At 44.2% G+C, this 16,564-nt stretch overlaps 1 protein-coding gene across 4 annotated transcripts in view; it reads right to left on the bottom strand.

Moving 5' to 3' along the window:
- Positions 1 to 16,564, bottom strand: part of DENND5A (DENN domain containing 5A) — a 341,747-nt gene that overhangs the window by 220,399 nt on the left and 104,784 nt on the right. For all 4 annotated transcript variants that reach the window (XM_086955975.1, XM_086955974.1, XM_086955976.1 and 1 more), the window contains 2 exons: positions 9,279 to 9,494; positions 6,695 to 6,929 (listed from right to left, as the gene is read on the bottom strand). In XM_086955975.1, coding sequence (XP_086812101.1) covers positions 6,695 to 6,929; positions 9,279 to 9,494 — 451 coding nt within the window. The remainder of the gene's footprint in view (positions 1 to 6,694; positions 6,930 to 9,278; positions 9,495 to 16,564) is intronic.

The following is a 16,564-nucleotide window of genomic DNA, read 5'->3' as shown; positions in this document are numbered from 1 at the left end:
CATCACGAGAGGTCACCCTGGCGATCCTGACCCGAGATCCGACGACCCCTGAGCTGCCTCAAGCCTCCAGCTGATGCCTGCAGCCTAAATCCAGAAGGCCCCCCTGACCGCGACCGGGAGCTGGTTAGAAGATCTGACCCCAAAAGGCACCCCTGCACCCGACACCCCACGGCCTTGTGTGCCCAAACCTGCGGTGACTAACCAACCCTTAACTTCCCAACTTACCTCTCCAAGAGGTGTTCGCACCCAGAAGTCCTTTGTCTGTCTACCTGAAGTGCTTTTGCAAACCGGAGGTTCTCCATAGAAAACAGGGCGCCAGACGTCGAAACAGCACTCTGCACTGGCCGTCCCAGTGCCGCTGAGGGTGCACCTTTTTTTTCTACTTTGTTTCCCCATTTGTCCTGACCTTAACCCTAGGAGCTTTGCTCCCACAACCCAGTGGCCTGCTTGCCAGCAGCCACCAACCTGAGGCCCCTATTCCCCATTGGATAACACTGGGCCTCAACACTCTGCACTCGGCTGCACTAGTGCCGCTGAGGGTGCAACAAGAGTGCATCACTGACCCTGGGGGACCCCCTGAGTCTAACCCCTGAACCTTAACTCCCACATTTGATTACCATTTGTGAACCATTAACTTGTTTTTCCTCCATAGAATAACATTGACAATTTTCTTCCAAAAAGTTTCTAAGTGTGGAGTTTTGAAATCTAAAAATATTCCCTAAAAATTGCACAAATAACCAAAACGTATTTACTTACCTGTTTACAGGAAATGTCCCAGTGATGAATCCAGGTATTCTGCACTGAGTTAGAAAAGTAACTTAAAAAGTAACACCTCTAATTTACTGAAAAGGCCTATTCATTTCAATGTACTGTATTTGCTAAGTGTTGCATCCTACTGCATACCCTATAAATCAAACAAAGTACAATTTCTATAGCATTTTCAAACTGTTCTATATCCAGTAACTTATTACTGAAAAGTATTTAATGCTTACCTGTGCCAGGCTTGCTTGGTTCTAAAAATAAAACAACAGTGTATATTTTTATACAAACACAATTGGCCTAGAGTTCAGTTATTGAGTGTGTGAATTCATTTGCTGACTGAGTGTGTACATCAAATGCTTAACACTGTCCTCCTATACTGGCTTACTGCTCGACCACTCTACCACAATTAGAGAGTAAGGTTCTATCTAACTTAAACCTCTGCCTACCTCTATACACACTATACCTCATTTTGGTGTAGTATATATAGAGCCAGTTTCCTACACGCAGTACCCGACCTCAAAGTGCCTACATACACCCACAAACAAAGACCGTGCTAAACTTCTGAGATAAAGTTGCAGTCCCCAGGGGCCTAACCTCTTTCCCCTCCCCTAACATATTGTTGGCGCGTACCCCAGAGTTTCCCCTGGTCCCGCAACCGCAATCCTTTTCGATGTGGAGAGAGGGTGAGTGCTGCATGTTCCGGGTCCTCTTTGAGGGATATAGGCTTAAAACCTTCGATCAATGCAAGAGAGAATACCACCTACCTGAGGGGGCTAGATTACAATATTACCAGCTTCGACTTTGGCTACACACACCATTAAACACTCAAGGGGCAATCCGGCCCTTCACCCCCTTTGAAATGCTAGTGCGCGCATACAACAACTCCCGGGGCTTGAACTTATCAAGTACTGCAGCACTGCACCCCGATTAGACCCCACACATATCAAATACAGTGACAGACAAATATTGCAGAAGAGTTCAACCCAAAGCGATGGGAGCAACTATGGCGCAACGCACCAAAAATATTCAAAAGCATACCCCAGAGGGAAACTGCATACAAACGTATGATAAGAGCGTACTATACTCCCCAACACTCACACAAGATGTTCCCCACCTCTTCACCCAACTGCTGGTGTTGCCAAACTGCAGCAGGGAACTTCTTACACATATGGTAAACCTGTCCATTGCTGACCCTCTTTTGGCAGGAGATGTTAGGTCACATTAAGGACACCATAGGCTTCCCCTTACCAAATACTCCACTGTGCTCCTCTTAGGAATTAGACCCCTAACTCTCCTAGCTATGACTCCCACAGACTGTCGCCTCATATCATACAGGCTTGGAGCTGCCAAACAGCTAATAGCCCTTAATTGGAAAAAACAAGTTACACCACCCATCGCCATGTGGTTTACACGGCTATGGCACAATATGGTGATGGAACTCCTTACATCCCGGGTGGCACACACTAAACCCAAAATGTGCAGGTACCTGGCAGCCTTTGTTAGACTACTTTTCTAAACTGGAAAATATATGCTTCACTCCACCTAAGCTTTGTGCCCTCCAATTATTTGAGGACATTAGACCAACCCAGTACACTGTTACTTCGCGCAAGATTCTTCAACATGACACCACAGGAAGCATGATATCTGCCCATGATGGCGAAATACTCCAGCTAATGATTTGCAGCAAAGCACATACTGCAATGATTATAGAAATATGACGTATAGTGAAGAGGCCAATACTGAACATATGAAGCCAGCTATATAATATGTTGAAATCTGTTAAATGCCATGATAAAAGATTGAACATTTTTTATTAAACAGATTTGAAAGGAAAAGCCAGCTTCCTTAGGGGCGATCCCGCTGGTGAGTGAGTGGTGTGCGACCCCACCCCCTTTTGAAATGTTTAAGCGGGCTGACGAGCCTGGGACCCCGCACCCGCGCGCCAGTGTGGTACTAGACCTGGCAATATTTGGCAGCCACCGGCAACCCCAGAAGATAAGAAGATGGCCTATTCCCTGCTGATGAGGGGTAAATACCCCGAAACACGTGTCCAGGGATGGCGAAGAAAGATACATCGCGGAATACAAAACTACACTGACCATAGTCCTTAGGGGCGATCCCGCTGGTGAGTGAGTGGTGTGCGACCCCACCCCCTTTTGAAATGTTTAAGCGGGCTGACGAGCCTGGGACCCCGCACCCGCGCGCCAGTGTGGTACTAGACCTGGCAATATTTGGCAGCCACCGGCAACCCCAGAAGATAAGAAGATGGCCTATTCCCTGCTGATGAGGGGTAAATACCCCGAAACACGTGTCCAGGGATGGCGAAGAAAGATACATCGCGGAATACAAAACTACACTGACCATAGTCCTTATGGGCGATCCCGCTGGTGAGTGAGTGGTGTGCGACCCCACCCCCTTTTAAGCGGGCTGACGAGCCTGGGACCCCGCACCCGCGCGCCAGTGTGGTACTAGACCTGGCAATATTTGGCCGCCACCGGCAACCCCAGAAGATAAGAAGATGGCCTATTCCCTGCTGATGAGGGGTAAATACCCCGAAACACGTGTCCAGGGATGGCGAAGAAAGATACATCGCGGAATACAAAACTACACTGACCATAGTCCTTAGGGGCGATCCCGCTGGTGAGTGAGTGGTGTGCGACCCCACCCCCTTTTGAAATGTTTAAGCGGGCTGACGAGCCTGGGACCCCGCACCCGCGCGCCAGTGTGGTACTAGACCTGGCAATATTTGGCAGCCACCGGCAACCCCAGAAGATAAGAAGATGGCCTATTCCCTGCTGATGAGGGGTAAATACCCTGAAACACGTGTCCAGGGATGGCGAAGAAAGATACATCGCGGAATACAAAACTACACTGACCATAGTCCTTAGATGCGATCCCGCTGGTGAGTGAGTGGTGTGCGACCCCACCCCCTTTTGAAATGTTTAAGCGGGCTGACGAGCCTGGGACCCCGCACCCGCGCGCCAGTGTGGTACTAGACCTGGCAATATTTGGCAGCCACCGGCAACCCCAGAAGATAAGAAGATGGCCTATTCCCTGCTGATGAGGGGTAAATACCCCGAAACACGTGTCCAGGGATGGCGAAGAAAGATACATCGCGGAATACAAAACTACACTGACCATAGTCCTTAGGGGCGATCCCGCTGGTGAGTGAGTGGTGTGCGACCCCACCCCCTTTTGAAATGTTTAAGCGGGCTGACGAGCCTGGGACCCCGCACCCGCGCGCCAGTGTGGTACTAGACCTGGCAATATTTGGCAGCCACCGGCAACCCCAGAAGATAAGAAGATGGCCTATTTCCTGCTGATGAGGGGTAAATACCCCGAAACACGTGTCCAGGGATGGCGAAGAAAGATACATCGCGGAATACAAAACTACACTGACCATAGTCCTTAGGGGCGATCCCGCTGGTGAGTGAGTGGTGTGCGACCCCACCCCCTTTTGAAATGTTTAAGCGGGCCGACGAGCCTGGGACCCCGCACCCGCGCGCCAGTGTGGTACTAGACCTGGCAATATTTGGCAGCCACCGGCAACCCCAGAAGATAAGAAGATGGCCTATTCCCTGCTGATGAGGGGTAAATACCCCGAAACACGTGTCCAGGGATGGCGAAGAAAGATACATCGCGGAATACAAAACTACACTGACCATAGTCCTTAGGGGCGATCCCGCTGGTGAGTGAGTGGTGTGCGACCCCACCCCCTTTTGAAAAGCTTCCTACAGCACCTTACTGTGATTGGACTGTTTGATTGTAAAGAGAAACCTAGTCCGTGGATGGAGATAAAGGGTACTCCATCCAGGCAGGAATGGCGACAAGGCATGGACCAATGTGACCACAGGGAAAAGAAGTAAACAATACTTTTGACCCCAAAAATATAACAGGATCCGGGGACCATGGTGGGAACACTTCCAAACAAGAGTCCTGATGTGTTGCTGGAGTTGAGATGGCAAGAAACTGAAGACCACACACAGGGGTAAGATACATCCAACCCGATATCTGGGTGGCTCACTTTGGGAGGGTCTATACTGTGGCATACAGTAGATATTAAACCTATGCACTCAGGGCCTCATTTATGAGGCCTCTTGCCACATTTTTGCGCCACTGGAATGTCACTTTTTGGACGTTCCGGTATCGCAATGTTCTGCAGCATATTTACAATGCATCATAAAGCCACTTTATGGCCCTATACTATTATGCAGATAGGGTTATAATTCCAAATCACTCTTAATTAGTAGGTGCCCAGCTTGCATAAGGGACGTATTGCCCATCTGAATTAGTGTTTTATACTTTCTGTACTGATATCATCTTAACTGTAGTTCTATTTATAAGATTTGGGTTTCGCCAGAAATCCCCAAACCCAAATCCTATAAGCCTTTTCTCTTTATGGCTTATCCTTATTCACTTTCTTGTGTTTTCCATATGTGTAACCGTACAGTCTTTCTGCATATTCCTGCATCAGGGTTTACATGAAGCCCACAGGGCTGTTCCTGGGAACCAAAAACTGCCCTGGCAAAAAAGCTCAAACCTCCCCACTTCCTGTCGTCTCTTTGCGCTATCACTCTTTTTGTTCATCCATCCATCCATTTTCTCCCACTCCTTCTCTCCTCTCTCTCTTCTTCTTCTCTGATATCAATTTCTCTCTACGTTCCCCCTCTCTCTATCTCACACACTCTTAAAGGCTTGCTGGCCCTGCTGCAATTAACATGGGGAGCTGGGTAAAGTGACAGAGGCACGAGGAGTGACCCTTGGCTTTCACAACCAGACTCCACAGACTCCAGCCCACCACAGAAATGCTCATGGAATAAAATGCCTGCCCGGCCCTGGAAGTACTGAGGACAATAACATCTAAAATGCAGTTCAAGAAGCTTTAATGAATACAGTTCAGCCCATGAATAGATCATGCAACTGCCTGCACCCTAGAGACCTTAATAATTGAACTCAAATCACCACCAAGTTTACTTACATCTTAACACTGCACCAACATTCTGGGACAGACTGCACTTAGATTAAGCCCTCCCTAAATACAGGAAGATATCCTGTGACCCAGGAAGATCCACCAAGCCCTACCATGATTACAAGTGCAACCTTAATAAAGGGAGAATGGTCCATGAGTATCGGGTAGGATAATCAGCAACACTTCTTTTCCTTCATTTACGCTCTATTAACGAAATACCCTTCATCTACTAATTCCAGACCTTTTGCAAGTTAATGTATCTACATTCAATTGAAAGAAGCTTAACTCATCCTTGAAGGAGATGAAAGACAAAAGGAAAAAGCCTGAAAGGACTGACGAGGAGAGTGATGGCTTAGAAAATATCCTAGACAAAGACATTGCTATTTAGCACCATACATGCACAAGTATAACTGCTTATCACTGAAGCTTATGCATAGATTCTTGGACGGATCCATTCTAATGGGCCTCCAGAAAGGCATTAGGAGAGGAGTTAGTCCTCAAATGTATACCCTGGGCTAAGGTAGCCCGAAGCATAAAGCTGAAGTGTTGGAAGAATAGGACATTTTTCTTCATAAGAATATGTTCAAATATCAAGTGCGCCTGGATGAAGGAGATTATAAGGCCAATGTAACAATTGTTAACAATTGTGGAATACTTTCTTTTCTTTTATAATCATGAACTTGGCCTTGTTATCTGGAAGAAGAGTTGGTGGTAGGCTTTACTCAGATCCAACAACCTAAAAGAAGATGAAACCCAGCAAAACTGGTGCACCAGTAAGTCTGTAACTTTGTCTTTTCACTCCAGTGGTTCAACCTTTTGTTTTAAACATAAAACAATACTAAATCACAAAACAATTATCATATTTTACATATAAAAGGTTACTGAATGATGTAAGTCTGAATACATCAGACATGCATTTCTATTCTAGTCCCATGATTTACAAATGTTTGTTCTTATTCTTACCTGCCTCGTCAATTGTAGTACATTTCTGATACATTGACGTTCGTAGAGTAGGTGTTCTAACATTTAACAGCCTAATTTTATCTACCCGAAAATCAAAGACCCTCAAAATTGGATCTTTATCATCTTCATCGTGGCACATAATTTTATAATCAACGAAGGAGGCAAACATCTGAGTCTCCAAAAATCTTGAAAGAAATGGCAGGTACGGTTCTGGCTGATCTGACAAAAAGGATGCCTAAGAAAACGAAAAACAAATATTATGATGTGTATGGTAATTAAGTTGTTACATTTTGTTCACATCAAAATCGTCTGCCTTTTAGACAGCCCAACTCACCCGTTTGACGATTGAGTGCTGATTAACAATACTGTGTAATAAATGGACTATAGAACTTCTTACCAAGTAGTAATCTTTGTTGGTAATGTATCTGAGTATGTGCATAGATTTATGCAGTGTGTATTAGTTATGCACTGATTTGCTTTCATTACTGCATTTAATTTCCTGCCCTGATCACTTTGTTGAAATATCTTTTGGTCCTTCAAGCCTTTATGTTTCATCTACCAGTGTCTCTAGCCACCTTTCCTCCTGATTGTTATAAAGGTGCTGAATGAGTACTGTCCCTTCCTTTTTGTACTTCAGCTTTTTCTGCCGCAGTTTCACAACATATGATAATATAAGAGTTGCTTTACTTGCAATAGTAACCTTAGGCACCAGCGCCCAGGCACTATTCCTACTACTCATCGGAACACCAATTATTCACCAGGACAAGCATGATTTTCTCTGGTATTGAAACCATGCAAGACAGTGGGAAAGTGGAAAAACTCAGTGGAACACTATTAATCATTCTTCGATCATAGACCAATTACAACGGGACAGGACTATCTATAAATATTTCAAACAACTAGTCTGCAAAGTTTGAACTGAACACATTTTCCTAAAACTACCCTCCTTGATGATTTGGCCAATTATCATCCTGACATGTATCCCACTTAAGTTGGGTGAGTAAGTAGGGGTAATAGCTGCTTCAGTTTGTAAGCTAATGATTTTGTTAAAACTTTGGTATCCGTATTTATAAGCAATAGAGGTTCCAGAGGGTCTCTAGAGGGTCTCTATTCGGGTTTTGTTATTAATAATATATTTGCTCCACTGAATTCTTGAAGCAAATGTCCTTCCTCTGAGGCTTCTTTAAAGACTTTAAATGAGGGCGGGTTAATCAACAGTTTGGTAGTTTTATAAAACTGTACTGGAAAGCAGTCTTTCACTGGGTTTTTTTCTGAGGCCTTGCCTAGTCAAATTAGCAAATCATGTGACCAAGGTTGCCTCTCTACATTTATGCCACTAACATCATTGTGATATTCCTAGGTGAAGTATGTGATTGAGCAAAATTTGAATTAAAACCATCATCTATAATTGTTCTGGATGCAGAGAAAACCTTCAAAAGGGTCAAGTAGTGAAAGGCCTGGGTGCTACTACATCACTGTGAACTTTCATTCATTAACATCAACTGCATTAAGAGAGTCATTAAGGATACACATGAGCTTGTTCTGCTCCCTACTCAGAGGGCCACCCACAAGGATCTCTGAGCCTATATTGGAACCACTGTATCAGTAGCTCCACTCTTTTTGATTCAGTGAATTAGGGTGTCATGTTGTTTTGGCCCTGCTCAGCATTGATATTTTCCTTACACAAACTGACTCCCAAGGTGAGTGTTTATGTAAAACAATCAATGGCCCTGACCTCAAGGAGTTTTCTCCTCGTACATGGACCCAAGTGATGGATTCTCCTGCCCATGCCACCCACAGTGACCTCCGCCATGCAGGCAGCCTGGCAAATCGGGATGGACTCTTCCCCTGGGGAGCAGGGTCAAGACTGATTTTCATATGGCTAGGTCCAAACTGGGGTGGTGTGATGAGCAAAAAGACAATGGCTTAAACCCAGATCTGTGAAAGGGAGTGGATTCTTTATTTGTCCAGCATTTGTTTTTTTGCTTTTATATATGATGTATGCAAGTGTGCGATAAGCCTGTCACTTGTCACACACATTAGAGACGTATCAAACTGCGGGATAATGCATGTGCATGTGTCTGGTCCTGGCTCTTGTGTGGGATTCTCAGTTAAGGATTGTGTGTAAAAACAGGCGTGTTTGTATATATGTTTCTGTATTTGAATACAAATATTAGTTATTGTTTTAAGAACTGGGGGTTTTATCAGTTTGTGAAGTCATGGGGTCCGCTAGATGCTGTGTGAGTATGTATGTCTTTATATACTGTGTGTGAGTGCGTAAAGAGAAATGGTTATATACATGCAATACACAGGTAAGTTTATGTGATGATTTAAAATACATCTCTATGTTTTTCAATAATTTTTCATCATATTCTTATAGCCTGGCATCTTGGCAGGAATCTGTGGATATTCGCTTAAGCCCATATTTTCTTGCTCTTCATTCATTGTGCATGCAATGGCTGGTAACAATTTACTGAGTATGTGTTTATGCGGTGTAGGATTACACCCTAGGAAATTCTAAAGTTATGTATAAGTTAAGAATGCGCTGGTCTCTTTAAAGTACAATTTAAGTTTGTACACTTACTTTATCAAAATTTTGCATCTGATCCCTGTTGGAAAACCAGGATTCTTTGTCTTGACTGGGCTGGATTACAAATACTTCATAATCTGCAAACATTTGAGTAAAACGATTTGCAAAGACTTCCCGGATCTGGATGTTCAACTGGTAAATCTTGAGTTCCTCTTCATCACACTGAATCTTGAGATCTTTGTTGATGGGGGTTTCCTCACGCATTTCTAACTGGAAGAACAATGTGCAATACTTACAATTTCAGGACAATCTGACACTTAATGGAGCATACTTTGTTTAGATTTACAGTACATTTATATGTCATAAGGACTAAAAACAAAATGGATATTATTTGTAAATGTAAAATGAGGGCTAGAACTAGGGTCTAACTTGGTAGCATAAAGATCAACAACATTAAAGCTACAACCACGTCTGGAAATGTGCATTTTCTGTTTTACACTCATACAATAAAACCGAAATTATGAACACAACTGAGTCTGTAAGAGCTTGGAAAGAAAGTGGCATGAAAAACGACAATAAATCAGAAACAACGTGTTCATGTTCAGCGGTTAAACAGACAGCTGAAAGATCCTGTCCTTGTCGTAGGAAAGCAGATTCAGTCTCCAAAGAAGAAAACACTATATACCGTCTATCAAGGTAGGAGGTCTGAAAACTAGAACCTGAGAGAAGAGGTTGGCACGATCAGAATCAAGGAGCAGTCAAGTAATAGCTTGAATCGCCTTGTGAAGAATAGGTAACAGGAGAAGGTGTACAGGAATTTCCCTGACCAATCTAAGAAAAATGCATTTTCTAGTTAATCTCTGCCATTTCCTATTCAGGGGATGCCAACCAACCATGCCACTTAGTGTGAAGAGGAAACCTGAGCTACGGGAAGGCATTCTGACACAGATCCCAGTTGTGATTGAAATGTCTAAGTAAGCTATGAGTATCTGCCTTAAAGTTGAATTCTCTCTCAAGATGCAGAACTGCCACAAGATTACTGCGGTTCAGCACCCATTACTTTAAATTAATTGCAAGTTTTTCCTTTTTCCCATATTTCTGCCAGCATCCTGAATGAAACAGGCATTTTAGCCCAAACTGGCCTCCCTGGCTTAAAGAAAGCTCTAAAATATTACTACCTGATGCTGTTGAAATTAAACATACGACTAGTTAAGACCAAGCACCATAAACCTAACAATATGCATGATGTAGGAAACTGGCTTTTTGTTACAGCACCCCCCCATACACACTTTTTGCCACCTTTTTCGCTGCTGAATGCTGGCTTTTCAACTCTGACAGGGCACTGAGGCCTGGTAACCAGACCTCAGTGGCACTGCTCTTTCCTTAAAACAAGGTGATGTGTAATTGTAACACAATTGGCAAAGGACTTTAGCACCCCTGTAAGTCCCTAGTAAATGGTACCCCTGGTACCTAGGGCATGAGCACTGAAGAGGGTCCCTAAGGGCTGTCCCATATCTTATGCTGCCCTAAGAGACCTACACACAAATTCCACAAGACTGCCACTGCAGGCTGCGTGAAATAGTGCAAACCATGAGCGAAACTCTGATATGGCACACTCCAGTGTGCTACGCCAAAGTCACTGCATTTAATATAAGTGAGTCACCCCTACAGCAGGTCTTTGAGCCCTAAGGCAGCGTGCATTATATGTTATGTTATAAAGATTTATACAGCGCACATATACTCCCAGGAGTGTCCTAGCGCTAGAGACAGGAGGGCATCAACTTATGAAACTTATACAGATTGTGTGAAAAGCCAGATTTTCAGTTTCTTTTTAAAGGCAGAAAGGTCCCGTGTTAGACATGCTTTCCTCAGGAGCTTGTTCCAGTTGAGCGGTCCTAATAAGAGAACGATCTGCTGACTTATTTGAGCTGACAGATACAAGGGGCTTTAGCCACGTGTTCCAAAGTAGACCGCAAGGTGAGGGCAGGGATGTAGTCATGGATCCTCTCGCTCTCAGATAGCCGGCACCTGAACCATGCAGGGCTTTATGCATTAAAACCATGGCTGAACTCGTATCCTCTTTTTCATTGGGAGCCAGTGAAGAGCCTCCAAATGAGCAGTCATGTGTGATCTCGGGAGAAGATTGAGTAGCAGCTGAATTCTTCACCACCTGAAGTCTGCACAGAAGGTGCTCCGGGAGACCTAGGTAAAGGGCATTACCATAGTCCAGTCTTGAGGTTAATAATGCTTGGATTACCGTTTTCCTAGCAGATTCTGACAGAAGGGGCAGGAATTTTTTCAACATCCAAAGCTTTCCAAAGCAGGAGCTTGTCAGAGCCTGAATCTGAGGTTGAAAGGAGAGGGCACTGTCAAATTTAATGCCTAGGTTCCTACTGAACTCTCCAAAGGTATGGGGAAGATGCCCTGAAGATCATGATCTCGGTCTTATCCGGGTTGAATTTTAGTTGGTTCATAGCCAACCACTGAAACACATTGGCATTAAATTAGGTGTTTGTTCCACCACGGAGAACTTCTTTTTTTTAATGTATCAGTAATATTAATCAGCATAAGAAATGTCTGCTTTAACTAAGCTTTCCTGCCCATTGTCTTTACTCAACGTGACAAAGCTGCCTGCTTGTAAGCCTTTATGAGACTTCCAATACAAGTCTGACTAGGACTTTTTTTTTCTCTGAGAATTGCCTTCATATATTTTCTTTCTTCTTTTGTATTGTAGTATTTTATGTCTCATTTTGCCCTAATGCTCTGACTAGTTTACTTGAGCAATTGTCAAACTTAAATTCCTTCTTGCCACGTCGTTACCTTCCCACCTCCCTCCCCCCCCCCCACCCCACCGCATGAAGGACTCTTTTTTTCAGCACGAGAAACACCCAAGAGATTCCATTTAAAGCAGCTTTTTAAAATCTCAGTTCAATCCGGAGAAACTACCAGATTTTGCTCGAGTGAACATGGGGTCAGGACTACTCTTCCTTCTCCTGCTAAACTTTGTATCTTCTTGTTCTAGGCACCTCCTCTGCAATATGTCCCAAGGATGTCCTTCTATTGATTAACGTTGTGATGTTAGCAATTTATAGTGCTAACAACCATTTCCTTGACATCATAGTGCAGTCTCAAACAAGGCACTACTTTGTGCACAACTGAGAAGGTCAACAATCGATTGTTTTTGATGGCTATTGGTGTTTAGAATGAGAGGTTAATAGAGAGCATGGTTTTGTTTTGTTTAGGCTATAAGGGGTCTCCAAACTTTACTTTAACCCCTTGCATGTTGATGACGGCCCCTATCCGTCATGCACTATGGCACTCGTGTGCTGATGACGGCCGTCATAAACCCGCCCACACACGATTTTGCCTCACAGGCGCAGAATCGCGGCAGCATGCAAGGGGTTAATAAAAGCTACTTATGTTTATTGACGGTCATGAGCTAGTAAGATTATTATTATTATAAAGTGAACACATCAAACTAGATTACAATAGTGGTCGCCCAGTGCAGGATTACCACCAGCGATCACCGGAGTGCATGACATAGGGTTACCTTAGTAATGTAATTAATATAGAATGCTTCTACATAGATAACACAAGTCAAAGCCAGCTTTATTCGATTATAAAAATCATAAAAGCACACATGAATATATACATAAAACCTTGAATTTATCATAAAAAGCCACAATGTAAGCAAATAAAACACACATTTTAAAAATAATATAAGGTGTTATAAAATCTAACAGAGAGGGTAATGCCAATGTTAATCATGTAATTAATCATATTCATACACCAAATTTTCATACATGATAGGGGTCTTCCTACTTTGTACAGCACTGCTAATACAAATACTGATCCCCAATTGAGTCAGTATCGAGGAGACAAAGGAGAAAGATCCCGATAAAATAGAGTAGAGTAGGACCTATTAAATCCTCATTTGTTTATCAAATTTATGTACACCTTGTTTGATTTATTATTAGTATGTTCGTATTGTTTGTAATGTGTTTTGTCTAGCACGTGTCAATCAGTTTTTCATGTGTGGGTCATATTAGTTGTTTTGTCACCTATGTTAATTGATGGTTGTGCTTCCATTTAATGTCTGTTTCAAGCTTAGTAAATGCATATGAGATATAGTGAATGTATATGAAATACAAAGAAATTTTGATACTAATTTCACTAGTTGCATTTTGTGAATCTTGAGATGTAAAAACAATAGATTGATGAGTAAAAAATAGTATGAATGTATTCATGGTCATTAATTGAATAGACTTGAAGGGATGAGTAGGAGACCTCCAGGTTTGAAAAACCTGAGAATCTAGGGTCTGAGAGGCACCCACTAGATGAAATACAAAAAACCCACAACATGACAAGTATAATCAGTCTCGAGACTATGTAAGACATCATAGGCTTCCTGATGCATTTTAAAATTCCTCAGAAGAAGGGCAGGGCGTAAAAAACGTTTCCTAATTTTACAATAAAAACCTCAGAATAGTATAAAGTGCAATGAGGTTTGGGCTGACGTTCCAAAACAAAAACATTTAGGGAGTTTATCTGAGCAAGCATCTCTTTAAGGGATTGCTATCAAATGGCATGCAATACCCAAAAGAAACTTGGTAAGATAAAATCTTTACTGTATCTTTAACTATGACTAGGTAACCCTGCAATCCGCTTTGTAACAGCCCTTCCAGGTGATAGGCAACTGAGGTTTTCTGTGTTTCTTTAAATTCTCTTGTGCCTGTGCCTTTACAAATAAAGGTAGATTTTAGGCCCAGATGTAGGTAAATCTGATTTACCGACTCTAGAATACCGAATTTTACCGATTCGTTATTCTAGATTCGGTAATTACCGAATCGGTATTTACCGATTCGGTAATTGCCATTTATTCCCTATGGGCCTACAGGCCCATAGAAATCAATGTCAATTACTGAATCAGTAAATACCGATTCGGTAAAATTACCGATTTTGCAAGGGTGACAGGGTGTCACTTTGACACCCTGTTGCACCCCTGATTTTGCCTTGTGTGCCATGTGACACACATACATGCCCTTAGGGCATGTCTGTGTGCCACATGGCACAGGTGTACATGCACAGATGTGCATGTACACTGGAATTCGTTATTTACCATGTAATAGTATTAAATGGTAAATAACCAATCGGTAATGGCCTGTGGCACTGTTTTCAGTGCCACCTACATCTGTATTTACCGATTCGGTAAATTTACCGATTCGGTATTTTACAGAATCGGTAAATATACTGATTTTGTAAATTAAGCCTACCTACATGTCAAATCCCAAATACCGGTCGGTAATGGCCGAAATCGACCGTTACCGACCGGTAATTGGCGACCTACATCGGGCCCTTAGTTCTTTCTTGCCAAACGGTAAAATGTTTGCTGGATTCTTTTCTATTAAATTTATACTTTATTGCACCTTTGATGTAAGCACACAGCACTCATCGCCTACAACCCGGAGGCCGGCGGCAACAATTGATAGCACCTAGGACAATGGGCAGTGGTCTCATACACAGCCGTAGTGCCAGCATCCCAGAGGCCTGGCGGCGCACACGTAGGAAGGAAAAAACGTTCTGCAGGAATAGATTCTGACACATATCAAGAAGAAAACAGTTGATGCTAGTATCGACACCCATGTCCATAGATCAGTTGTGCAAAAATAATGCGGTCAGCTCGTTCGTGCCAAACAAAGTCACAGAATCATGGAAGCAAAATACCCTGAAAGAGGGAGAAAAAAGAGTGCAATAAACCCACAACTAAACGAAATCCCCCCCCCACCCCTCAACTAAGTCAGCCTACCCGCACCCGTGTCCACCCACCCACCTGCTATGACTACTGATTCTACAGATGCACAATGCACCTACAGCCAAGAACCTGAGGGCTCATTGGTGTGGTGCGATTTTCGAAAGGGACCATGAAAATCACCCACCCTGCACAACCATCCCGGGGACTCACACGCTCAACTCCTCAACTAGCAGCAGCAAGAAACCAGACAACCACCACCGGGAAGAGGACAGTCAACCAAGTACCATGCCAAACTCCGCCGCCTCCACCCCACCCTCCTGCAGCTCATCCAACACCTCCCCTTCAGGGTCCGACTCTCCATCCCCCTTGGCGCATTGATATTCTCTATATAACCCCCAGAAATTCTTAGGGCGACTCTTTGGGGGAAGCAGTTCATTATACGCCTCAGACTGTGTACAGCAATACAGCAAATCCATCTCCCAGCGCTTTTTAGTGGGTACCGGCCCTCTCATCCAGCACAACGCAACGAGGCGCTTGGCCGTCAGCAGAGCAATATCAGCCAATCGCCGCACCGCCACTGGCAATGGTTTGGAAAAACCCAGCAGGGCCAGTGCCGGGCATGGCAGAACCTCCGTACCCAACATCGTACTATGTTCAGAGAATACCTCCCGCCAAAACTTATGAATACTAGGGCAAGTCCAGGACATATGCAAAAAATCAGCCGAGGGAAAGTGGCATCGTTCACACTCCACAGACTCCCGCAATCCGTACCTGTGCAATCTTTCCAGTGTGTAGTAGACCCGCTGCAAGTACTTAAAATGTATCAGACGATGTCTACTATTAAGTGAGATCTTTCTAGTATTCGTGCAGCAGTATTGCCACATCTCATCTGAGATCGTCAACTGGAGGTCACACTGCCAGGCCAATCTAGCCTTGGATAGCGGGTACTGCCGGTGCCTGTCCCCCAATTTCTTGAGGTTTGTCACCAACTTGCTTGACGGAGGGTTCTTAATGACATATGTGAGTTCCGGCACCTCCTGCGGCTCTGCCATTTCAGGGCCCAGCAACACCTACGGACCCGATGATATTGGAAGCTGTGTAGCAGCGTCGTCCCCGAGTGGGATTGGAGGGCCTGTTGCGATGTTTTCACCATGCCATTCAAAAAGAAATCCCCTACCGTTTCTATGCCCAAGTCCCGTAACACCTTCAGGACTCCCTTCTCTGTCATCGGGGCCAACCACACCGCCCATTCCACTCGCATAAGGGGAGAGTACAACAGCTCACTATCTCGGGAGCGGACTAGCTCATGCCAAGCGTGGTTCGTGGCCGCGATAGAATCCAAATTACCAACCCTGCGATCAACAGGACAGCATATCGTGGCCGGGAGCGGGGTGGGGTCCGCGAAGAGGTGCTCCAGCTTCACTTGTGGGATGCCAGGGTCCCCATGGATCCAGGTGTGAAGATGAGCCCCCTGTGCTATCCTGTAGTACCGTTCTAGATCAGGAGCCCCCAGGCCCCCTCGTTCATAAGGGAGCATTAAAGTTTGCCATTGGACCCTCGGTTGTTTGCCCCCCCACGCTAACCTGAT

This window comes from Lissotriton vulgaris, chromosome 2_1 (assembly GCF_964263255.1).
Source record: "Lissotriton vulgaris chromosome 2_1, aLisVul1.2, whole genome shotgun sequence".
NCBI classification, from domain to species: Eukaryota; Metazoa; Chordata; class Amphibia; order Caudata; family Salamandridae; genus Lissotriton; species Lissotriton vulgaris.
This window is presented reverse-complemented; position numbering and strand designations above follow the sequence as displayed.